The sequence below is a fragment of the Leiobunum rupestre genome, chromosome 4, assembly GCF_980474605.1.
Source record: "Leiobunum rupestre chromosome 4, qqLeiRupe1.1.hap1, whole genome shotgun sequence".
NCBI classification, from domain to species: domain Eukaryota; kingdom Metazoa; phylum Arthropoda; class Arachnida; order Opiliones; family Sclerosomatidae; genus Leiobunum; species Leiobunum rupestre.
In genome coordinates, this window is record NC_143387.1 from 50,183,494 (window position 1) to 50,210,814 (window position 27,321).

The 27,321-nt window shown below is 36.4% G+C and overlaps 1 protein-coding gene across 4 annotated transcripts; it reads right to left on the reverse strand.

Annotated features, from left to right (window-relative positions):
• Nucleotides 1-3,198: 3,198 nt before the first annotated feature.
• On the reverse strand, nucleotides 3,199-27,015 carry LOC149948128 (myosin light chain kinase, smooth muscle-like). Of its 4 annotated transcripts, none has more exons than XM_090172998.1 (10): nucleotides 26,568-27,015; nucleotides 19,185-19,226; nucleotides 17,989-18,079; nucleotides 14,272-14,478; nucleotides 13,007-13,148; nucleotides 11,692-11,891; nucleotides 11,482-11,634; nucleotides 9,561-9,606; nucleotides 7,184-7,258; nucleotides 3,199-3,567 (listed from the first exon to the last, which is right to left on the reverse strand). In XM_090172998.1, the coding sequence occupies exons 2-10, from the start codon at nucleotides 19,216-19,218 to the stop codon at nucleotides 3,514-3,516; spliced, it is 1,002 nt and encodes a 333-aa protein (XP_090029124.1). In that variant the 5' UTR covers nucleotides 19,219-19,226; nucleotides 26,568-27,015; the 3' UTR covers nucleotides 3,199-3,513. The 4 variants fall into 4 exon arrangements, with proteins under 4 accessions (XP_090029124.1, XP_090029121.1, XP_090029123.1 ...); XM_090172995.1 differs by having other exon boundaries at nucleotides 9,507-9,606; nucleotides 26,568-27,014; XM_090172997.1 differs by lacking the exon at nucleotides 26,568-27,015 and adding an exon at nucleotides 21,932-21,994 and having other exon boundaries at nucleotides 9,507-9,606.
• Between the last annotated feature and the right edge of the window lie 306 nt (nucleotides 27,016-27,321).

The window sequence follows — 27,321 nt, forward strand, 5'->3', positions numbered from 1 at the left end:
ACAGCAAAGAATTCTTCTATCAGCTGCTCAGCAGCCTCATCGTACCAACTGATAGTTTCTTTAAATTTGTAACGGAGACAAATGAATTAAGTATTTCACACCAGTTTTAAGCTTTTATCGCACATGACAAATATTAAAGGACGTTTGGAGAGATTCATCATTCAAAGAATTGACAAGAAATATTTTAAAGCTAATGAAGATTCTCCATGTGCAACTGCATACCAAAACATGATATCTTTTTTCATAGAATTCTGCATACATAGTTCCCTTAAGAAACAAGATCTCAACCATGAATACATGAAAACCCAGAAAAGATTAGATAGGAAACTGTTAAAAATACAACATTAATCTCATTTTACCAACTTCAATGTTTCCTCGTATTTTTTAATTTATAACGCTCTGTTCTCGTTAAGCCTCGGCCATTTTATAAAATTTCCAATGAATTTCCTTGGTTAATCAAACAAATAATTCTTTTAGTATCAAAATATTATAAATAGTCCGCTTTCTTGTACTTACGTTTCTTTATTTTTCATGAAATTGAATTTTATTAATTTTAAATTAGCATAATTCAACTATGTTTAACAGCCATGACTGATGAAAAACTTTTCGGATGTTTACAAAATTTAAAAATTTTCCAGTAGCGACATCGTGTGTCGGATAGTATCGTAACCTCTCCTATGGGCGCGCGCTCTCAAAATCTTGTACGAAATTTTAACGTTACGGGAATAGGAAGAGACGCCTCTCATAATCTTTACACTCTCTGCTAAGGGTTTGTTTCACAGATATTGCGTCATCCGTACCCTACGTAATATTTGACGTCATCGAATCTCAAATGCCGATAATGCCGTCGCCCAATAGTTCTTTTTATAAACTAACGTGGCCTTCTTGTTGAAATGCTGCTCTTACGTCACAGTCTCTTACTTTCACAAGCCTACGAGCGCGCGCTACAGTCACGAGGAGAATAGATTTTTCTAGCGCGCGTGCAAATCACTCGTGCGAAGAATATACTAATAAAGCTGTGTCTTGTGACGTAAGAGCAACATTTTAACAAGTTCGGCAAGACCACTTTTTATTTTATAAAATCAACTATTAGCTCTACGTCTGATAAACCGACGGCCATTATTTTAGTGAAAAATCGGTTTGAACAACCAAGGTTTAGGAGCTAAAATGAACTACAATATAGTGTCAAGTTCTGTTAATGTAATTAATTTGCAAATTAACGAAATTTTCACGTTCTAAAATAAATTTGCATTGTCAAATAAAAGAAGTAAGTTTATTTAAAAAAATAGTTGAAATTCATTTTGAGATTTCCTGGCGCATCTACAAGATTCTTTTGAGCCTAGGCCTAACTCTTCTAGGCTTGATATGGGTTTTAACAAAGATAATATAACTACGTACCCTAGATTTGAAATTACGGCGTTTCTCGATAGCGCATTTTCTCGTGAGGCTTTTACCGAGTTCGCGCCGGAAGTCGGAAAAATCGGGATCCATAGCAGGGTGAGAAATAAGGAATTTCAATAGATAACCCAAGATTATATTACTCACCTTTAGTTTTCTATCGTTTAGAAACATTTTTAGAGCTACAGGCATCATCCATTATTGTTTTAAAACAACATAACGCAAAAATATCTGGTATCTTGAAAACCGCGAGTCAAAAACCACGGCGCAATTTTCACTAAAACATGACGTTTTAACTAGATGTCGGTAGCCCTGCCAGCTCCATGGAGGCAGTTTTTTCTGACTTGCGCCGGGAACTCTCTAGAGCCTGGGTTACGTGCAAGGAGCTTGATTTCGAATCTAGGGTACGTAGTTATATTATCTTTGGTTTTAATAACGCTGGTGGAATATCCCACTTCGACGACTTGTTCCATTTTCGGAAAGCGATCACTTATTGGTCATTTTCCCCAACCTTTTATTTTTCTAAATTACTCATAATTTAACCTTAACTTCATCCGCGCAAACCGAGCGACTTTATAAATTTCAATAAAGCTACATTGGGCTGACTAAAATTTCGACGCAAAAAATTCCTTCTCAATTTAGAGGTTTTCCATTGGCTTAAATAGTGTGACTCCCAAAATTACTAGGATGAATAATAAGGTTAAAATCTAACGTAGTCCACTTTTTTACTGGTTCGTGGTGAAACAAACCGTTAGTGAAGAATTTTGAATGGAATAAAGGTACAGTGGCATACTTATGAGTAATTATGTTACATATGATTGTAGTAATAGGAGGCGCCTCCTTTATATTATATATAAAATCCCAAGATAATTTTGAGCTTATTATTGATAGTCAAATTAAAAAAGACATAGGATAAATACCCGCAGACGTGAAAATTTCCACAATATTTAAGTTATTGAAAAAATATTACCTTTTCGCCACAGAGCCAAAATGGACCCCAAAAATTCCCACAAAATGGAAAATTTTCCACAATCTGACCATAGCCGGCTGTATTAGAGAAGGCCAGGAAATCCAGGCGATTTTTCTTAACAAAACTTCCCGCGCTCCTGGCGGCTTTATCCACTAGATGGCATCTTTTGGCCCAGTAATATTGTGAGGTCAGAGGCTAGCCGTCTGCTACCGTTAATGTATTTCCATACCATTTGAATTTCGCGCCTGTGAAAACTAGGCATATAAGCGCCATCTAGCAGCAGGAGCTGCATAAAAAAATTCTTTAGGCCACCCCCTCCGAAAAAACGATTTCCTGGCCTTCTCTAATACAGCCGGCTATGATTTGACAACACTGGGCGATACCTAAAGGTACAGCGCATAAATATAGAATATTTGTATATTTCCTATCAGGGGCGTAGGAACGTTCTAGAAATTGGAGGGGGCAAAGATAAACGAAAAGGGGTCTGGAGAATGGTTTTTAATTTTTAATGGAGTGTAGCTTCTCTGAATGCATGCGTACTTGTTACTACTATGTAAATTGGCGGGAAAAGACTGAAATTTAAACACAGTTGAGGTTCTATAAACTGTATATGCTTTTAAAATGATAAGTTGAGTCTTTTGAAGATTTCAACTGACCAAAGGTTGGAGGGGGCAATAACATTAGTTGCCCCTCCCAGCAAAATTCCAGGGAGGGGCGTTGCCCCCCCTGCCCCTCCCGGTTCCTACGCCCCTGTTTCCTATATCTATGGTACCGCGCTAATACGCCTATAGATGACGCCACGTGTCCCACCAAAAATGAACCTCCAAAAGGCAAAATACTCAAAATTTATTAAATGTTTTCAAATAAAACAACAATCTTGTAACGATCCCTTTTAGTAAAACGAATATCCAGTTTTTATATAATATTAAAACAAATTTCGTATAACGATTAAATCGTGTATCTTTCTTCGTCATCACCTTTCTTTATGTCGGACGATAGTGTTGATCATCATAAATTCGAGGTCAAAGGGGACAGGTCAAAAGAGGGTAAGTCAAGAGTGAGAGTTCAAGAGTGAAAGGAATACGCGGGGTTGTTTTGGCTTGCAGTAAAAAAACGAAATTAAAATCATCCACCACGATTTGAGATCAAAATAGACTGGCTCCCATTCGCCTTAACGCCAAGAACGCGTTGACAGCTTTCTGCAAGTATTACAAGTTTAAAGATTAGTCGCTAAAACTAATGGTAAGACGTATACTACATTCAAGGGGCGTTCAGATTGTACAACTTCTAAACGACCATTAATTTCGCCACCAAATTTTACCAACTAACCGTGAACTAAATGTGAATCGACACGCAATTTTTTTCGGGTAGGTTTGAGATATCCAACTATTTGAAATTCAACCAATGAAATTAAGCAAGAACTTGGATACCGTTGGCTTATAGAGGTTAACGGTAATAGTTAGTGTAGGGAGCTGTTGGCTCGCGTGGCATGAAGGGCTTTCCACCACCCTCCTACCAAAGAATATAAAGTCCCAGGAATGGAAGGATTGATATTAGAGGCCGCGTGTTTTTGCTGCGCTAGAAACTTCCGTCAAAGCAAATCAGAGTAACCGGAAACGGCTAACCCAACCCGGTCTCTCTTTAAAAACGAGAGGCGCAAAATTTCCACTAGACGGAGCTACACCTTCCATTCCTGGGGCTTTATATTCTTTGCTCCTACGCGTTGTAACACGGCCACCTGTTGGAAGACATTAAAAGTCGCTATAGATGCTTTAGGTATTAGCCTAGCTGATTATTAATATTATTACATTATTATTGTCTGCTTGCTATATAATATTGCTGTTATCGAAATAGCAGACCAAATTTTGACGGTCTAAAGCTAATTTCTAAATTTCATACAGGACACCGTATAGCAGACGATAACTAAAATAATCATTGACCCAAATGGTCAGTCAATTGTCGTACTAATTGCGACTCACAAAAATTAAATATAAACACATTGTTTGGTGGAAAACCAGGAAAAGTGTGAAGAGCGTGGGATGACCATTTAATTGGTACCTCGGATATGAACCACTAATTTACCACCAATAAAATCGCGTAGTCTGAACGGTACTTAAAGGGGAACGGTCAAGCTTTAACCAGTTAGATAGCCCTATAGCCCATTAAAAACTAAAATTTATGGCGAAAACCGCGTCAAAAAATATAAAGCGGTTAATTTTTAATAAAATAAAAAACTTTCGGGAAATCGAAAAGCGCGCGTCCGCCGCGACACCTGGTGAGAAGTCGGTGAGACAGAAAAACAACGTAAAAGCGCGCGCTGCTGAAGACGAAAAAAATTGGTTTTGCACGCGCGGCGCGTTCCAGTTATAAGAGGCCTAAGCCTAAATTGCGCGATTTTAAAAGGTAGGATAGTTCGCAAATCGCTCATACGGGGTCAGGGGCGCTGGCGGCAGCCCCCAAGATGGCGGCGAAAATTCAAACACCTGGGTTTATTTTTCGTTTCAACTTTTTGGGCCAAAAGCTTTTTTTTCAAGACAAAAAAGGTACGTGTTAGTATATTGAACGTCCTGTTCATCTTTTGATACGGAAATAAGGCCATATTTGGAAAAGCTTGGCCGTTCCCCTTTAATTCTATTTAAAAATGGTATTTATAATGAATTAGTCGGTTAATCTGGCTCAGTATGTCCAGAACAATATAACTTATATCTTAGAAAGAAGCAGTTGCGTATTGGACCCCGATGCAAATGACCCAAAACCTGGGGCGTCAAAGATATATTATATACTTTTTTAAGCTATCGTTTAACATAAAGTGGAATAATTGTGCCAACTTTGCTGGTGACCACAGTTCGCAAAACACGTTAAAATTTTCGTTCACACGTTCTGAGAAAAGTCGAGATTTCACTCGTTTATATTGAAAAAAAGGTTTGAGTCTATTTGATCGATTCCCAAATGATCGAACGAGTCCCATTTGATCGAATTTCCATTTGATCGAATTGCATTTGATCGAATGGCATTTGATCGAATGGCATTTGATCGAACGAAATTTGATCGAAAGCTACTGTAGGGTAAAACTACTAGTTTTTGGGAGTAAATCGACAAGGCAACGGTGCATACGCGCCTACGGCGCGCTTACATCAACCTAACCTAACCTAACCTGACCCTATTTATATATATCAAAAATAACGGGCCGTTGTCGTCGATGTCATAAAAAATTCCATCATATAGTGTTTAAAGTAAAAATCTCTTCATCTTTGTGGCTTAATACAGTTAAAGCAATGAATTATTCCATCATTATTCCTTCTGCACTTAAGCAATTAATTATTCCATCATTATTCCTTCTGCACTTCATATTGACATTCGGTAAAATAAAAATATACCAACTGGTACTATAAATACTTTTGAATTCGATCAAATAGTATTCGATCATTTGAAGGTTCGATCTTATGAAACAAATGACAAATGGGATTCGATCAAATGGAATTTCGATCAATTGCAACGTATAATGATCGACTGTCGATCAAATGGACCAACACCGAAAAAAATACCTCTAAAACTAGTAAGTACGTCCAATTACATTAATAAAGGTATATAATAATATTATAGTTTAGTTTTATTTTATCAAAAGGATTTGTACGAAAATTATTAAATTTAGATATTAGGAGCTAAATATTAAATTATAAAATTAAAAACGTGCGCAACAGAAGTGTTTGCATGGCCAACACATTGTGAAAACATTTTTATCTATTTACACGGAGCCAGTGTTGTTCCGAGCGATTTCAGGAACGTACTTCCTCCAATCACAGAACGTATTTTCGAAGTCGGGGAGTGACGATAAAGCGGAAACTCCACTCTTACGAGTGGAGTGAATTTTCAATGAGTGGAGTGAAAAAAATTGGAGGACGGCAGCACTCGCGAAATATCACTCGGAGTTTTGCCCAGGTCTGGAAAAAGTACTTTTCGATTTTCCGCTTAGTACGCCATCTATGAAACAAATTTTCTTCCTTTTTTTAAACGTCAAAAGATTGAATCCGGCATTGTAACTGCTGTCAACAATTACAATGCCCTTGAAAACATCGTAAATGTCGCTTTCAATTAGCCATTTAGATTACCATAGAGCCTTCTAGCGGCCACTGCGAGAAGTTCGCGTAGCTACTGGATTTCCGTCTGTTAAGGTCGTCTACTCCCAGTCTAGCAGAGGCTTAGTGTATTAGCAGACGGAAATCCAGTAGCTACGCGAACTTCTCGCAGTGGCCGCTTGAAGGCTCTATGGTAACCTAAATGGCTAATAGAGGGCAATACAAGAGCAGGAATCCATACCTCTACTTGGAATGCTTAAAGCGGCAGATTTTCTTCTCGATGTGGCGGACGGTTTTTTGACGTCACTATGTTAACTTAACAAACAACAACGTGAGAGGGGAGCGCGCGCAGAGGGGTTTTTATCTCGTAGGCGGGGCCAAAGCCGTCAGAGTGATCTTACCATACGCGATAGAGGTATGGATTCCTGACAAGAGGAATTCGGAGAAAGCAAGCTGATTTGGTGGTGAAATAATCCACATAATATTTATAAAACTTTCAACAAACTCAAAAAATTTTAAATATATGCCAAAAAAATATCAAAACGTATTTTCCAATCGTACGTAATACGATTAAATAAATCAAATTTTCGTGCTATAAATTTGAAAACGTATTAAAAAAGTACAAATGTACCGCTCGGAACCACACTGCACGGAGCAGCTCAGTTTGCGAGTCGTATTGGGCAACAATATTCAGCGTGTGAAGAGGTCTTTATAGAGAATTGAAAAGTGTTTCGCTGACCTGCCAACGCCTCCGGATGACGAAACGCTTCAACCGGGTTTTGTCCAGTTTCTTCTCTTCCTTCTTTTTGTCTCGCTAATTAATTCAAACGTCGAAATAAAACAAATTAATTCACACATTGTAACCAAAAATTAAATAAACTACTCTAAGTGTTTACTAGTACCATAAGTAACATAATATAATAATAAGTATGCAGGGTTCGTACAAAATTTCCGAAATTAAATTCCCTGACATTTCCAGGTTTTCCCTGACCAAATTGCCAAATTTTCCTTGACCATTTTTGTAGAATAAAAGAATGGTTTGAAGTAAAAATCTTGAAAAAGATTTTCTGTCAGAAATTTATTTGGCTGATATTTTTGGGGTCATTTTAAAATTCCCTGACATTTTGGAAACATTTTAAAATTCCCTGACTTATCCAGGTTTTCCAGATCGTGTACGAACCCTTGTATGACACTTCCTATTGGTTTTAATGCTAATTTCCTGGCCGAACCTTTTTTTCGACACTGACATTAGGTGGTTTCTTTTCGCTTGTCCCGGGATTTCGGAATAGGGTAAGAAGAGTCAGGCTATGACGTCATTTTACTCCGATTCTGTGCTGGCGAATAGTTCGAGTCGGAGTAAAAACGTTATTCCAAAATGGCTGCCTGTAGCCTTTTTAGCAGACCAATTCTGGCTAGCAGACGACAAAATCGGATTTCTTATCTTTAAACTTCCTTTCCAGAAGGAGTAAAAAGAGTAGCCCTAATAGTTCGGAACAAGCGAATAGTTTATGGGGCGGAGTAATTCTCGTCCCCGGAACAGGCGAATAAAAAGTTTTAGTGAAAAAAGAGTCCAAGAACAGGCGAAAAGAAACCCCCTATTATCGCCTATAGCTCCGATTGGCATTCGCAATCGAACAGTTCGAACTGACAAGGAGAGTACCCGAGGTGTTTATTACCGATTTTGTTCAAAGTCGGGCGTAATGTAGACCTATATGAATTATGAAATTTCAAAAAAGGAGACGTTGCACTACCCATTCGATTTGCTATGGCAACCGAAAATGTTTTTGATCACTTAAAACAATAAAATCTCCATTTAAAAAAGCATGGGATTTTCTCGGTTTCACGATTTTTTTTTTAAATTTGAAAATCACGAAATGTGTAATTTGGACCACATTTAGGTAATTTTCATCAAGTTTGGGTAAATTGAAACATTTTAAGGGTAAATTTGTAAAAAATGTTGGGTAAAATAAGGAAAAAATCTTATTTTGATTGTAAGTGGTCAAAAACATTTTCGGTTGCCATGGGAAATCGAATGGGTAGTGCAACGTCTCCTTTTGGGAAATTTCATATCTCATATAGGTCTACATTACGGCCGACTTTGAACTAAATCGGCAATAAGCACCTCGGGTATTTAGCCATATTTAGACACTAGGGGGATCCGTGCTGAGAAATAAATCTAGTTTGCGCAATAGCTCTGAAAATCAGATCATTAATAGTTTTTCTTAATTGACATACTTATTTTATTATGTTACTTATTCTAATACCGGTATGTTATTTTCGTCAAATTATTATTTAATAAAGTTAGAAAAGGTCAAACACCGGAAAAGTTAAGCCTTGGTTATTCAAGAAAGCGAATGGATAAAACGCTGGAAAAATAGTGGTGGGATTACGGTGTTAGAAAAAGATGTACAAAAAGCCTTGACTCGGGGGCGTGCCAACGTTTTTACGAGAGCGGGGGCAAAAACCATATTATAAGCACATACCTCATGTGAAATAAGCTGCGTCCGGAAAAATGCTGAGATAATAGAAACCAAAAGACAAGGGTGTCGCGCGTATAGTCAACCTAACAGTTTGACTAAACACGCGACACTCTTGTGTTTTGTAAGAGTCCGTCCGTGGCAATTAAGTATACTGTGTGAAATTTAACTCTACGGAAACCCTGCCCTGGGAAAAAGTAGCGGGGGCAGCACCCTCGCTGTGAAATTGAAGGTGGGGTGCAAGTCGTCCCCGCTGCCCCCGTGGTTGGCAAGCCCCTGGGTGTGATTGTACTTGTAAAAAACCAAAAAGAGTCCCTTTTTGTTTTTTTCACGTAACTTTCCTGTATTCATCCGCCGTACATTCCATGCGGGTCCCATAAAGATCCTTTCGTGAGAATAGAAAGGTGGTTTCAAAAGTAAGATGTGGAAAAAATAATTCCTGGAGGAGCGGGGGACATTCCAAAAATGACCATGGTGTGATATAACCAGAAAAGGGGAATATAAAATCGGGTGAGTCTGAAGTGTATTTTGGAACGATTGGCAAAAATGCGTCGAAGGGCCGGGGTAGTCATTAAGAACCCGAACCTGTTCGAGACCCGCTTGGGTGACGACGTCTGGAAGGGGTGACTCCAAACCTACCCTCAACCATGGATGATTCAGACACTGGCTCGCTGTTGGACGGGCCCTAAACAAAAGTTTCGCCCATTTAGTTTTTAAATCGATTTCCATTTTAAACACTAGGTTAGTTTGCTACACCGCCGCAATATTGCGAGTGTGTTTTACTAGCTTAAAGCAACTGTCGGCTCTATCATTGCCACCTGTATTATGAAAAGGCCCCTGTTATTAGAGATGGCCATGAATCTATCCGAATCTTCGAAAAAAGCGACTTAAGTGGAGAGCGTGGTGCCATCTATATTAATGGCAAAGGAAGTTAAATTCAAAATAGCCAAATGATAACGTCGTCAGGGAGCCTTTGTAGAGTCATATATTTAAACAACTTATACTTTATTTAGTGGGTTTTAACCTAAACTATATATCCCATGTAAAAATATTGTTTAAAATTGCTGTAATTTATGTCATTGACCAATTTACAAACGATCCAATCAACGCGAGGGGTACCTATAAAAACCCGCCTTTTGGGTAAAAATGTAGCTTAACTAACTTGTTTTGATTACGGCGATAGCGACATCTGCTGAAAAAAGTGCTACTTGACGTCGAGCCGACACTTGCTTTAAATGGAATATAATCTCAGGTATTTGGTGTGGAGCACTAACGTTTGCAGCTCTGGCCGCTCTTGCATTTGGCGTTAGAAATGTTTGGTGCAATTGTACAGGGAAATTTTGAAAAATTTAAGTGGTCCTCCATAAAGATTGATTGGCAGGCTATATTCCCTTTAAAGATAATATAAACTACGACCCCCAACAATCCTCTAAGTAGCGCCGAAAATGTCAAACGCCACAGGAGGGAGCGGACAATATTGGAACCCTTTTCGGGGTCGACAAATACACTAGAAGTTTTAAATTTAAAAAATGAAATGTTTTCCAAATCAATTTTACCGCTTGGATATTAGATATTTATAATAGCGCAAATATTTTACAGCTAACTAAGGGGTACGTTCAGTAACGCAAAAATGTTTGCTTGATGAACGCTGGTCGTCATAGTGACGTAGGAAGTTACTGAACAGTGTTATTTCTAGTCAGCGCTGCTTTTAAACATGGCGGCTATAAATGTTACGGGGCTCGACAATCAGAGGAAGTGAAAAATATTATTTTGAATAATTGATGAGTTGGTAAATGACGGAATTGTTGACGACAATATTATTTATTGTTGCAACGATCAGTCTTTCATTTAAAAAACGAAAACGGCCATTTCAGTAGCTGAGGCATTCCAATTAAATGATAGGCCTTTGACCAAACCAGTAGAATTGTTGATTAAAACAACAGTTGCATAATTTTAACTCCTACGCCAGCTAAACTGTAAACACCATTGAGTTGGGAATATTAATCTAGAGATCCAATCAAATCTGCTCCCCGCGAAACAAGTTTTTGAAAATTACGAATGTGCCGTCTCCTCTAAAATGACGAGAAAACGTTGTCATATGACCCGTGGCGCCATCCATTATTTTTGAAAAAAAATAATTTTGCCGGGAAACGCGTCATATTTGAACGAACCATTGAGAGATAGACGGCGCCACGGGTAGAATGATAAAGTTTTCTCGTCATTTGGGAGCAGACGGCAGTATTCTGATTTTTTAAAAATTTGTTTCGCGAAATACTGAAATCCGACGTTTTGATTAGACCTCTAGATTAATATTCCCAACTCAATGGTAAACGCCGACGCGTTTGACGTCAAACACCAAAAAAACCTTATCTCTGATATGGTTTTTTTGATGAGCATCGGATGCCCATCGTGACGTCAAATCTGAAACGCGAAAAATCGTACGGTAACAAAATTTCGGCATCGATTACTCATCGATGTTTTTGATGAGCGTTACTGAACGTACCCAAGATTCGTAAACAAATTAAAACTATTATTGTTTGTCTAGTGGCATATCTCTTACGTTTGGTCGAGAACTAGAAGTTGGTTGATAAAGTCCTTGGATTCGTCCGAAATCTTCTCGAAACTTTCATCGTCGTAGTCGAACACGGCTCTGGTCACGTTGGCCATCGTCTCCAAGTCACTGTCGCCCATGAACGGCGACAACCCTGACAAACTACGACGACTGGATTATTTTTTGGAACGGGGAATGTGTCGTAAAAGTGACGCTTACAGAATGTAGCAAATGACGCCGACGCTCCACATGTCGGTCGTGTAGCCCACTTTGTCGAAATTGACCACTTCGGGAGCGACGAATTCCGGGGTGCCAAACATAATCTGCAACTTTTTGTCCGGATCGTATCGTCGAGCCAACCCGAAATCGATCAATTTGATTCGATTTCCAGTTCTGGAAACGCACAGAATGTTCTCGGGCTGAAAGTGGCCGTCGGGGACAAAATGTCTTTAAAGTGACGTCATGAATGTATTCAACCATGAATATCGAACTGCATTAGGTAGTCTGACCTCAAGGTTCGTAAAAAAGGGAACTATAAGGTTGCCTCAAAATATTACGGGTTTTGCGTTGCTATTTAAAATCGTGACGTCACCCAGATGAGATCGTATTGAAAATCAACGGAGGCTGATCTGGATGACGTCATCAATTTTAACTCGTACAGATATTTTTTCAAACATCTTCTTGATCGAGACCCCCTTGGTCTGACCTCAGTCGCTAGGATGGGAGGGGCTTAGCTATTATGACGTCGGTCACGCGCCGCCGCTCAAAAATTGTATCGAAGGGCAACGTTTTGAAACTTGACTATAACTTTCAGTGCCAAGGCTAAGCGTTAAATTTGGTTTTTAAATTTTTAATACACATCTTTTTGATAGAACGAAAATAGGTAAGAATATGTCAGGGTTGCCACAGTTTTTTCACATTAAAATTCCCTGACTTTTTCAGGTTTTCCCTGACCATCTCCGGACATTTTCCCTGACTTATTTTGTGCGAAAATTTTGAATTTTTTACCTTAAATTTTAGTAAAGATTTTCTATTTGCAACCTAAATTAAATTCCCTGACATTTCCCTGATTTTTAGACAATTTTTGAAAATTCCCTGACATTTCCCTGATTTTTAGACAATTTTTGAAAATTCCCTGACTTTTCCCTGATTTTTAGACCCATATTCAAATTCCCTGACTTTTCCACGAATTCCAGGTTTTCCAGGTACCGTGGCAACCCTGTATGTATAACAAATTCCTTTATTTATGATTATCATTTGATTTTGTAGTAGTAGAGGTATTTTTCAAAGAATCACTAGTCATTTTCTTCGGCGCGCCGGTTAAATCGCGCAATCCCGGAAACGTTTTGCGGATGTAGTCAACGACAATCGCCTGTCTCCTGATTGGCTCAAGTGATTACGTAAAACGCAGAAAGGAACCGCCCATCTTAGCCCCAGATGGTAGAAAGGGTAATGATATAATTCGATATTCGTGGTTGAAATGAATACATTCATGGTGACGTGAAACCATATGGAATACCAAAAAAGCGCGTACCTTCATATCTAAATGTAGAATGTTTTTGCTATGCATGAAATCGACCCCTTCGCAGATTTGCCTCATGAAAACAGTGACGGCCTTTTCTGTCAAGACGAAGTCGTCATCTATGACTCTTTCAAACAACTCTCCACCTTCGATCCTACAAATGCCCAAAAACATTATAGGCCATAGCGATATTGAAAATCAAACTAAGATCTTTTTACGGAGAGGTCAGCGCAGTTCGTTCGTTACAAGCGTGGTGAGGGGGAAAATAGTACATAGAGCGAAGAATTATCACAGTGACTTGTTGCGCCAATTAAGGACTTGAAATCGATATAATATGATATTTTAGCGCGAAATATTTATATTTATTTTAACGCGTAGACTAAATAAAAACTGGACACTACTACGTTCCATCTTTGAATCTTAAAATTGTATTATATTATGTTATTATATTATCATTGTATTATATCATATTATTGTATTTAAAATGTATTATATTATAATATATTATATTAACATTGAATTATATTATGTTATTATATTAACATTGAATTATATTATGTTATTATATTAACATTGTATTAGATTAGGTTATTATATTAACATTGTATTATATTATGGCATTATATTAACATTGTATTATATTATGGCATTATATTAACATTGTATTAGATTAGGTTATTATATTAACATTGTATTATATTACGTTATTATATTAACATTGTATTATATCATATTATGTTAGTATATTAACATTGCATTATATTATGTTATTATATTATCATTGTATTATATTATGTTATTATATTAGCATTGTATTATATTATGTTATTATCATTGTATTATATTATGTTATTATCATTGTATTATATTATGTTATTATCATTGTATTATATTATGTTATTATATTAACATTGTATTATATTATGTTATTATATTAACATTGTATTATATTATATTATGTTATTGTATTATATTATGGCATTATATTAACATTGTATTATATCATATTATGTTAGTATATTAACATTGCATTATATTATGTTATTATATTATCATTGTATTATATTATGTTATTGTATTTAAAATGTATTATATTATAATATATTATATTAACATTGTATTATATTATGTTATTATATTAACATTGTATTATATTATGTTATTATATTAACAATGTAATATATTATGTTATATTAACATTGCATTATATACGAAAGTACGCAGACATCTCTAAAAAAGATCCTGATCAAACTATAAATTTTGGGCGCGTGTCATACAGCTCTAATACGAGGCACATGGACTGGGAGCCGTCGTCGAAGGCGTCGTACAGCTGGAGGAGACGAGGGTGTTGGAGGCTCTTCATGATGTCCACCTCCCTCTCGACGTCCTTGCGGTCGTCCGGCCTCGTCGTCGTGATGAATTTGGCCGCCAGCATGCGGTTGCTGTTCTTCTCCGTGCATCGGTAGACGATTCCAAATTTACCCCTACAAATGACATTGCGAAGGCATCATTTGATACGGTGACACCCTCATCAAAATTTAGGGACGATTTGCGTCGTTTAAATGTTTTACGCGAGAATCTCCACCCAACGACCGAGTAAAATTGAGTACGTGGAAGCTGTCTGATGATTCAAAATAACCTGCGCAACAAAGTGGATACTTTTCGCTCGTTCTGGAACAAATGTTGTACCCCTTTGCACTAAATTAAACTATCTCGGGGATGTAATTTATCTACACTGTGAACTATTTGTCAAGGTTAGGGTATTGGGGTTACACTTTTTACTCCTTTTCAAAAGGAGGTGTAAAAATAGTACATTGAAAAAACCGTATGCTTATTCGGAATTTAGTTTTAACTTTCACTCGAACTACTTATCACTAAAAAATCGGAGTAAAATGACGTCATATGATTACTCTTCTTACCTTACTCCGAAATCGCAAAACAAGCGAAAAGTCTCCACCTACAGGTGAATCTTTCAATCTAAATACCGTCCACTATTTCCTCATACATTTAGTTGAGCGATATTAAAGTAGATGGCGCATTTTTTTGTCAATTTAACCACTAGGCAACGTTTGTTTTTAACGCCACGCTCACGCTAGAGCTCTATTTAAGTTTAAAGGCCTATGTTTTCTTCTGCCTGTCACCCTCTAAATTAACTTTCCTTCCAAACAAATACCCTGGTGGTAGGCCAACGTGTTCCGCTGTTGGCTTACCACCAGGGTATTTGTTTGAAAGGAAACTTAAAGGGGAACGGCCAAGCTTTTCAAATATGGCCTTATTTCCGTATCAAAAGATTAACAAGACGTTCAATATACTAACACATACCTTTTTTGTCTTGAAAAAATAGCTTTTGGCCCAAAAAGTTGAAACGAAAAATAACGCCAGGTGTTTTGGTTTGAATTTTCGCCGCCATCTTAGGGGCTGCCGCCAGCGCCCCTAACCCCGTATGAGCGATTTGCGAACTATCCTAACTTTTAAATTTAGGCTTAGGTCTCTTATAACTGGAACGCGCCGGGCGTGCGAAACAAATTTTTCGCGTCTTCAGCAGCGCGCGCTTTTACGTTGTTTTTCTGTCTCACCGATTTCTCACCAGGTGGCGCGGCGGACCATCGCTTTTCGATTTCCCGAAATTTCTTTATTTAATTAAAAATTAACCACTCAATATTTTTTGATGCGGTTTTCGCCATAAATTTTAGTTTTTAATGGGCTATAGGGCTATCTAACGGGTTAAAGCTTGACCGTTCCCCTTTAATTTAAAGGGTGACAGGCAGAAGAAAACATAGGTCTTGAAGTCGGGTTGCCTCTTAGTAAATGTTAGTGAAAAAACGGTCATGAAAATTGGTCTCAAAAGTAATATAAAGCTATTTTGTATTGACTAGCGCATCTTGTTTCGCGGGACTTAAACCACTCCGAAAGTAGATGAAACATTTGTTGGAAATAAAAAAAGTTGAGAAGCCGTTTCGACAATATGTACTTTTATGGAGTTGGTCGACCAGAAAAAGGTTCACCCGAAAATAAAGAGTCTCGGGATATTTATTTCCCCCAAAAAGAAGGAAAGAAAAGTTAATTTCCGCGTCGGAGGAGGACGGAAGATGGAGAAATGCACCGGCGCAGGAGGGAGAGACAACCCCGACGACGAAAACGAGGGAGGCTGAGGAAAAAAACGAAGATAAATTCCGGAATTTGCTATTCTAAGCTCGAAAACCGCCTGTTCTCTCATTTAAATCTCGCTTCCCCGCTCTGTCAGCGCCGCCCAGTGGTTGAATATCAAGATAGGCCGCCAAAAAGGACGCGTAACAAATGTAATGAGATTTCTCAGAAAAGAGCCGGATCTTCCTCTCCATCCTCCTTCGCAGATCCAAGGTTTATAAATCACACGGAAGAGGTTACCGTACTCTACATTTCGACTTGAGCCCGAACTTTACCTCTTTCCAAGGTTAACCTTCGAATTGTTACCGAAATAAGAGTAACCTTTGTAGTATCTCTTTTCTAGATTAAGGTTCTACCAAGGGTAACTAATAAGCCCTTTCTATAAAGTCATTACGCTTGCCGAACTTGTTTTAATGTATCGCTTTCGTCACGAGATACGTAGGAGTTCAGTTCAGTTTTGTTTAGATCTTAATAAAAAGGACGACTCGTCGAATTTTAATTGGCTATCATAGTGAAACGTTACTTCTACGTCACGAGTGAAGCGCCCGATAGATCTAAACAAGAAGGCCAATGTTACTTTATAGAAAGGCCTACAGTTACTGTAACCAAGAATGTATTTATTTACAATAGGATACAAAGACGATCCCAGGGTAAAATCGTCTACATTTCTCCGTCTGTAGAAGGTGTGTTTCGATCGCGTTTTAAGATCTAAAAGATTGGTTCCGAAAGTTAGCAGGGTGGTTCAAAATGCTTTTTTTTAATGCAAAATGCAAAATACTTTCTCCATAACTCAAAATGCAAAATACTTTCTCCATAACTCAAAATGCAAAATACTTTCTCCATAACTCAAAATGCAAAATACTTTCTCCATAACTCAAAATGCAAAATACTTTCTCCATAACTCAAAATGCAAAATACTTTCTCCATAACTCAAAATGCAAAATACTTTCTCCATAACTCAAAATGTAAAATACTTTCTCCATAACTCAAAATTCTAAATACTTTCTCCATAACTCAAAATGCAAAATACTTTCTCCATAACTCAAAATGCAAAATACTTTCTCCATAACTCAAAATGTAAAATACTTTCTCCATAACTCAAAATTCTAAATACTTTCTCCATAACTCAAAATGCAAAATACTTTCTCCATAACTCAAAATGCAAAATACTTTCTCCATAACTCAAAATGCAAAATACTTTCTCCATAACTCAAAATGCAAAGTACAAAATGCATTTTGGAAATTGGTTTTCCTAAATGCAAAATGTAAAAAGTAAAATATTTTTGGCAGATGAATATAAAAATACAAAATGCATTTTGAAAATGGTTTTTCAAAATGCGAAATGTTTTTAGAAATGCACAGTTAGTTTGTAATTATTAATAATTAATTAGTTATTAATTATTAATTACTAATTAATTATTATTGTTAATTAGTAATAAATAATAATTACGTAGAGATTTGAAAACCATCCACGCAGCCAGCATGGGAAATAAAGCGGTGCATGTACGAATGTTCGGTTGCTTCTGAGTAAGTGAGTTACTCATCCATGATTATTATAGCAGACGAACTTTCTCTACAAGAGCTGCGATGATGGTACCAGAGTAAAAACATTTTGAAAAAGCATTTTGAAAGGTTTTAAATTATCAAAAACCTTTTTGTTTGCCATGGCAAAACGTAAGTCCGTCTAAACTTTTCCTTTTGGGAAATTTCAGGGTACATAAAGGAATTTAATAGAAATCAGTGAAAATCACTTCGGGTCGTCTCCTTGTAGTTTAAATGAATACATTCTTGGTGAAATATAGTGCAATAGACACTCGACAAATAAAAGCATCCTTTTTGTTACCGACCTGCCGAGCTGTTCCAGAAGGTTGTATTCCTCTTTGACGTCTTTGCCTTTTTGGACCGAAATTTGCCTCGGTTCAAATTGAGGTTCGAGCTCTACAGGCACGAGCCAAGAAACAACACGGGTTCCAAAAAAATAAATGATTTAAAATCGATGGGCAGGTCACTTCCATTTAATCATAGTCTTAATCATAGTAAAATGATTAAATCAGGGTAATCGTGATTAAATCAGGGTAGTCAAGATTAAAAAATCTAATCCGATTTAAACGAGATTTAATCATTTTAATCATGATCTAATCATTTTAATTAGATTTAATCATTTTAATTAGATTTAATCATTTTAATTAGATTTAATCATTTTAATTAGATTTAATCATTTTAATTAGATTTAATCATTTTAATTAGATTTAATCATTTTAATTAGATTTAATCATTTTAATTAGATTTACTCATTTTAATTAGATTTAATCATTTTAATTACATTTAATATTTTTAATTAGATTTAATCATTTTAATTAGATTTAATCATTTTAATTAGATTTAATCATTGTAATTAGATTTAATCATTTTAATTAGATTTACTCATTTTAATTAGATTTAATCATTTTAATTAGATTTACTCATTTTAATTAGATTTAATCATTTTAATTAGATTTACTCATTTTAATCACGATTTAATCATTTTAATTAGATTTACTCATTTTAATTAGATTTACTCATTTTAATTAGATTTAATCATTTTAATTAGATTTAATCATTTTAATTAGATTTAATCATTTTAATTAGATTTACTCATTTTAATCACGATTTACTCATTTTAATCACGATTTACTCATTTTAATCACGATTTAATCAATATAATCGGTCGAATCGGGAATTTAATTATCATTAAAATCAAAACTAAATTACGATTTAATCATACTAATAACGATATATTTTTTAATCAGGATTTAATCATTTTAATCAGATTTAATCATTTAATCAGGATTTAATCATTTTAATCAGATTTAATCATTTAATCATGATTAAATCAGATTTAAACATTCTAATCATGATTAAACGTGATTTAATCAACTTAATCGTGATTAAATTGAATTTAATCAAAATAATCACGATTAAATCGGATTTAATCTTTTGAGGGGTGCGTCGTTAATCAAGGAAGTGATGTGCCCCTCGTTTAAAATGTTGATTTCCATCTTACCAAATTCGGGATCAGTCTCGTCCACGACGATCATGGCGACACCTTTGAAATACACCGCGAAACTTATTATTAGCTATGGTTAGTTACGGGCATTTTAAATGTGATTATTGCGAAAGAATTGCGAGCGTGGTATTATTAAAAATAATGCCACGAACTACTTCAAATTAGTCGTTTGTTTTCGTTGAGTCATTAATCGCGCTAAGATGACATTTCTTTGGCATTTGTCCTTCCGCGTTTCCGGTAATAACGCTTGTCTAAACAAATGAGTCAGAAATATTTACACAGTCAATTTTCGTTCTTTGATAAAACAGGTCAGTTATAAACTAAGCGTAGAGAATGAATTCCACCTTTACGTGGTTTGAGGAACAGAGGGGCAGATCACCCCTCTTTCGGATGCATACTTAAATTAAATCGTGTTCATCTCGATTAAATTTGGAATGGGATTTAATCACGATTTAATCTTTCATACTTGATTTTATCTTTTAAATCTTGATCTAATCTTTTAAATCTTGATCTAATCTTTTAAATCTTGATCTAATCTTTTAAATCTTGATCTAATCTTTTAAATCTTGATCTAATCTTTTAAATCTCGATCTAATCTTTTAAATCTCGATTTAATCTTTTTAATCTCGATTTAATATTTTTAATATCGATTTAATCTTTTTAATCTCAATTTAATGTGGATTTAATCTTTTTAATATTGATTTAATCTTTTTAATCTCGATTTAATTTTTTTAATCTTGATTTAATCTTTTTAATCTTGATCTATCTTTTAAATCTCTATTTAATCTTTTTAATTTCGATTTAATCTTTATAATTTCGATTTAATCTTTATAATATCGATTTAATCTTTTGAATCTTGATTTAATCATATTAATCTTGATTTATTCTTATTAATCTTGATTTATTCTTATTAATCTTGATTTAATCTTTTTAATCTTGATTTAATCTTTTTAATCTAGATTTAATCTTTTAAATCTTGATTTAATCTTTTTAATCTTGATTTATTCTTATTAATCTTGATTTAATCTTTTTAATCTTGATTTAATCTTTTTAATCTTGATTTAATCTTTTTAATCTGGATTTATTCTTTTTAATCTTAATTTAATCTTTTTAATCTAGATTTAATCACGATCTAATCAGCTTAATCGTTGCCTACGTTATTATCGATAATAACGTAGACAACGATGGGAGCGTATGTCATCAAAGACTGCTAGAACTTAGAAAACGAATTCTTCTCCTTGCTATTTTCTCCGTTTTTTAAAATATTTTTTTCTTGATAATTGATAATTTACCACATATTGTCGTATTTCTGATTAAACAAAATCTAAAATAGTTAAATTATCTTTTAACTAAAGTTACACGAGCTAAATTAAATGTGAAATAGAACTTTCCGTAACAAATTATACGCGTTTTTCAAAAGTTTAAAGAAAGATTTCTTTAGATCGCATTTATACAATAGGCAAAATAAACGAATTCCGTTTAAGATGTAGTAGATCATGTTTTCGAAAGTTGAAAATAGGCTCTTAGTTCTTAGTAACCTAAATGGGTTCTTGGACTAGCAATAGGTTGTAGGTATCAGGCTTTATTGTAACCGCTGCTAGGCTTAAGAAATGTCTTTTAAAACGAACACGCTTAAAGGCTGGTTTACACTAGGGCAAAAACGCCACAACGGTGACAGTCGACGCAAAATATTGCACTAGGCCTAACGGGAAATTTTCGCGTCGACGTTCACCGTCGTGGCGTTTTTGCCCTAGTGTAAACCATTGAGTTGGGAATATTAATCTAGAGGACCAATCGAAACGTCGGATTTCAGTATTTCGCGAAACAAGTTTTTAAAAATAAGAATACTGTCGTCTGCTCCCATCGGCGTCCCAAATGACGAGAAAACGTTATCATTCTACCCGTGGCGCCGTCTATCTCTCAATGGTTCGTTCAAATAAGACGCGTTTTCAAGCAAAAAGATTTTTTTTCTTCAAAATAATGGATGGCGCCACGGGTCATATGATAACGTTTGCTCGTCATTTTAGAGCAGACGGCACATTCGTATTTTTCAAAAACTTGTTTCGCGGGGAGCAGATCGCTACCTTAGAGCAAGAGTCAAGCAAGTCTGAAAACCCCTATTTGTGTAAAACCAGTTTTAAGTTCGAAATCTAGCATAATAACAATGATAATCTAATACTAGCTGAAAACTATTCATGAGTTCTGAACCGTTCAACCAGTCCCCATGCGCACTATTCGGCCAAAAAAATTCTAGAACTACCCAAATGCAAACTATTCGCGGACAAGAACCTCTTGTTGAACCGTTCGGAACCGTTCTAAATGGTACCTGCTCAAGACCAAGTACTGGCCGGAACTCAAAGTTGAAATCTCTAAAATTCGTCTGCACATCGGGCTGCGTACGTCAAATCGTACGATTCTAATTTGAATGACAACTATTCGTACAAAAGTTCTGAACTATCCAGAACTTTTTCGTGACGTCACAGCTCAGTCTTAGGCCGTTCTCTTAACGGTTCAGAACTCACGAATAGTTTTCAGCTAATGAAAATTGATAAAAATAGAGTGAAAATATAGATTCAAAATTTTGTACTGAGGCACCTTAATTTAAAAACACTCAAGGATTCTTATTTTGAATTTCTTTCAATAGTCACGTATCTCGACTTACTTGACTTTTGCTCTCAGGTAGCGAGATTTGATTGGATCTCTAGATTAATATTCCCAACTCAATGGTGTAAACCAGCCTTTACTTGTCGCGGTCAACGCCAATGAATCTGGCTAGTAACGGCAATCGCGGGAATCTCTGGTTGCAAACAGAACCCGAACGAAAAATAAAATGTGGTCCTTGTGTACGTATAAATATTTGGGTGGGGGGGGAGCGCACTCTGGTGGCATTGATTTCTTTTATTAGAAACGCTTAAGTAACGCGAGGAAAAACAAAGGATCCCATTGAAAACGGCGGAACGACTTCGACCTTGATATCAAGCCTTTTTGTTGGCTGCGAAGGCGAGCCCCGAGCGACTGTGCCATTGTAAAACGGCACCAGGACGCGAGCCTGAACCCTTTACGAGAGCCCATTTTCCCAGTTTGAGCAGCCAGAGAGAGAGGTATCGCTTTTAATTTTGGCAATGGTCCCGGCGCGGAACGGAGGGAGTCGTGGAATAAAATTGGACCTTTTTAAAACAAAACAAAAATAACGCTATAAGCGCACTCTACGCCGAAAGCATCCAAAACTCTCTCTCACTTCTACATAGTTTCCGAGCGCCTTCCCCGTTGGAGTGTTTTATTTAGCCATCTGTTGCTAAAAGCTCGAATATTTCGCCTATTTATCATCCGTACAGAGCGAGTCCTTCAATTCGAATTCGAAATCCAAATAGGCTCTTTTCCGTATGTGGTAATTGGGGTTAATGAAAAGGGTACTTCTACTCGAGTTATAAGAAATACCTCACCCCCAATTTTATGAAAAGTTCGTCTAGACTTTAGACTAACAGGAACCTAAGAACTGAGCCAATTTAAGCTGGATCGTTAAATATATTCTCTGAAATATTGACCATGTTCTTCACGCTTTCAACTCGTAAATTATACTTCATTCGCGGTGTTGCTAATAATAAACGGATACAACTAGCCACGAATGAGCGCCGTCTTTAGATTCAGTGCTGAACTATTAATTTGAACTATAGAAACTGTCGTCTGCCAAATAGTAGTACCGTAACAAATCTAGAAATGGCGGTAGTGTAATTACCAAATTTCCAGTAGATGGAATTTCTATTTTATTTATTAGCAGTCGGCTTATTGAGTTACAACTTTTCAAGCTCTACTCCAAATGAAATGATTTAAACGCGATATTTATAACCAGTCAAGGGTGAGATTGGCTTATTGAGTTAAAAAGTTTTAAGCTCTACTCCTAATGAAATTATTTAAACGCGATATTTATTACCAGTAAAAGGTGAGATTGGCTTATTGAGTTAAAAAGTTTTAAGCTCTACTCCTAATGCAATTATTTAAACGCGATATTTATAACCAGTCAAGGATGCGATTGGCTTATTGAGTTAAAACGTTTTAAGCTCTATTCCAAATGAAATGATTTAAACGCGATATTTATAACCAGTCAAGGGTGAGATTGGCTTATTGAGTTGAAAAGTTTTAAGTTCTACTCCAAATGAAATGATTTAAACGCGATATTTATTACCAGTAAAAGGTGAGATTGGCTTATTGAGTTAAAAAGTTTTAAGCTCTACTCCTAATGCAATTATTTAAACGCGATATTTATAACCAGTCAAGGATGCGATTGGCTTATTGAGTTAAAACGTTTTAAGCTCTATTCCAAATGAAATGATTTAAACGCGATATTTATAACCAGTCAAAGGTGCGATTGGCTTATTGAGTTAAAACGTTTTAAGTTCTACTCCAAATGAAATGATTTAAACGCGATATTTATAACCAGTCAAAGGTGCGATTGGCTTATTGAGTTAAAACGTTTTAAGTTCTACTCCAAATGAAATGATTTAAACGCGATATTTATAACCAGTCAAAGGTGCGATTGGCTTATTGAGTTAAAACGTTTTAAGCTCTATTCCAAATGAAATGATTTAAACGCGATATTTATAACCAGTCAAAGGTGCGATTGGCTTATTGAGTTAAAACGTTTTAAGTTCTACTCCAAATGAAATGATTTAAACGCGATATTTATAACCAGTCAAAGGTGCGATTGGCTTATTGAGTTAAATCGTTTTAAGTTCTACTCCAAATGAAATGATTTAAACGCGATATTTATAACCAGTTAAAGGTGCGATTGGCTTATTGAGTTAAAACGTTTTAAGTTCTACTCCAAATGAAATGATTTAAACGCGATATTTATAACCAGTCAAAGGTGCGATTGGCTTATTGAGTTAAAACTTTTCGATCTCTACTAAAAAAGGACATGATGACAATGGTCAGGGTACTTAAGAAACCATTTGACGCGTCTTTTTTTAGTACATTTATAGTTAAAAGCGCGTGAAAACGTGATTTTCGCCGTGGCATTGAGACTAATTATCATCGGTGAAATTTTCATGGTCATTAAAATTCAGAATTTACGTCAGTCCGACTTAGCGTTGGTCGCCATAAAAATAACTTATTTTCAACTGTAGGCTAGAAAAAAAATCGCGATATATATCAAAATGCCACTTTCGAAGGCGAAACGCGAAGAAAACAAAACCGGAGACGTTTAACCTTTGAATCCCCGCGAATGGGATAAAAAAAAGTAATGGCGTCACTTGGCAAATTTTGTAAATTTTTCGAAGGCGTCGTACGAAAGCGCGTAAACATCCGTTTCCGTTGAGGAGCGAACTGTTCCCTCCGAGGCTCGCGTATACGTGCAAATGCGACGTCGACGTTTCATTGATACGGAGACTAGATAGCGGAGGCCACCCTCACCCCGCACACCGCCACCGTCTAGCTCTTCATTCGCGTCATCGCGACAGTCACGGTGAGTCCTACGGAGCAAACGGCACGAGTCAGCCCCGGGGTCTTAACCCTTTTATAAATTACAGTCTTTTAACGCGCGGGGTTGGGCGCTATCTGGAGATCGGCGTTGGGGAAGCGGAGAGAAATTTTGGCCGACAAACAAAGTGGCTTTCGTGCCAATATTACAATTAGCCAAGCCAAGATTTGACGGCGCTAGTGGCTGGGAGAGTCACGTCTTCATTAAGATTAAAAGTTAAATCGAAAATAAAGCGACATTTAGCTTAATTATACAACGCTTCGAATTAGAAACGTAATAAATGAAGAATTAATACGGTAACTGGCACTTTGACAAGTCGCCGAGTTCCGTGTCAGATGGTCCGGTCACTAACATAGTGGCCCTCCTGCCAAACTAGTGACTTGAATAAAGTTTAATAAATAACTCGAAGGAATTCGCGTGAATCAGCTCCTCGAGCCGCTGACTTACAAGGAGACGACCCGAGGTGTAACGCACCGATTTTGTTCAAACCCTGGGGTTTGGTAGACCTTCGTGTTACTTGAAAAACCCTAAAGGGAAATGTCTCCATAGGCAACTGTTTGGCCATGGCCACCAAAAACGTTTTTGACAACACAAAATGAAAATTTTTCCATTGAAAATAACATGGGAATCTGACCAATTTTAAGGTGCTAAAAATAGAAAATATAAATAAAAAAATAATGAAAAAGTTCGAAATTGATTAAAATTTTGACAGGGGGTACCCTTAAAATTGGTCAGATTTCCATGTTATATTCAATGGGAAAATTTCCATTTTGCGTTGTCAAAAACATTTTTGGTTACATGTAAAAAAGGTTGCCTATATGTAGACATTTCCCTTTAGGGTTTTTCAAGTTACAGAAAGGTCTACCAAACCCCCGAGTTTGAACCAAATCGGTGGGTTACACCTCGGGTCCTCTCCTTGTTAGTGATGATTGAAAGATCTTTTGATAAAACTCGAGATTCAGATCGTGTTCATACTTTAATTAATTATCATTTTCCATTAAACGTTTCTATGGTGTGGTGGCGTGAAAGTGGTTTGACTGTTCCCTTGACAAAATACGCGAAAAAGAACGGCCAAGACTGCAGCTGTTCTCTTTATATTACATGACCCAGATCCTACGGGCTTTGAGAGGGTACATGATCAATTTCCTAAAACATTCATATTTTGAAAATTTTCAATTCAAATCCACGAAGATAAGCACCAATTAAATTAAAATACCCATCCTAATTTTCATAAATGTTTTCTTTTGTTACCTTGGTTAATTATTAATATTTAAAATATTTTTATAAAAGAACTGCTACTTCATCGTTCACTCAAACTTTATTTGAAGCTTTCGGGCCGTGTTCCTTCATCCGCCTTAATATAAGGGGTTTTTCCCCGAGTTCTTCGGTTTCCCCTTCCATAAAAACTTGTAGAGGTTAACGGTAATAGTTAGTGTAGGGAGCTGTTGGCTCGCGTGGCATGCGGGGCTTGCCACCACCCTCTTACGCGTTGTAACCCGGATACCTGAATTAATGGCTTTAAAAGTCGCTTGATGACTTAGGCCTATGGTGGTGCCTTGGGTATTAGCCTAGCTGATTATTATATTAATTTAATTTATTTTATTTTTTATTTCATTTATGAGAGTTTTAAATGAAATTTTAGTAAACCACGAAGTAGTAGTTCTTTTATAAAATGAGAATTTTTTTTAAATTGCTTTGACAAAGACCTTCGGGTTGAAAGCTTAGTATTTAAACTATTGGGTTCTATACACCCCAATAAATTTAATTTAGTTAGTTCTTTTATAAAAAGATTTTAAACATCCTAATTTTGTATCGTAGGTTTCAAAACCATATAACTTGAACAAACATTAAACAGAGGATTCTGTAAAGGTTTACGCGATAGAAGAGAACATATTTGAACATACCTTATATTATGGACGTATCGTCGAAGAATAAGTTCGCTATTATCAGAAAGTATAAAATAATCACTTAGATAACTAACAAAACGCTAGCGCGACTGAATACGCTCGAATTAGCGAGTACTAATTAATTCGCGACCCATTGATCGAATTGGATCGGAAACGTGGTTCGATAAGCGATTTTGCCGCTTTGGCATGTAACGGAGAACGCGCGGGGGTTCGAGCGAAAAAAACCAACAAAAGAAAGAGAGATAATGAGGAGGAACGGAAGACAATGTGTCTCTGACCGGAGACGATAATCGAATCCGCGGATCGCCCGCGAAACAAAGCACCGATTCGAACTGATCCCGACGGTGCGCCCGAGAATGACTGCCAAGGCTTAGGTTTACTGGCTTGTTCCGCGAAAATAATCGCCCGGGGAAAAAAAGGAGAGAGAAAAATGCTTCTCTCCCTCCCCGTTCTTAGCTTCGACGGCAAAAACTAACGGAGAAAACCGCGCGTGTATAATAAAAATAAAATAACTAGTTCAGACACAGCGCCGGCCTGGGATTTCGAGAGAGGAGCCAGAAGAAACTGCCAAAATTTTCTTCTCCTCCCACCGCGTCTTAAAGCCTTCTCCGCAGCTACGAAGGAGAGTTCCGGGCCTAAATGGAGAATTATCTTCGCTATATGAAAGGAAAATATAAAATGAGGTCCAAGAATTATTGGAATTTCGGTGCTTCCAAATGGAATTTTGTTGTCGGAAAACTGAACTTTTCAT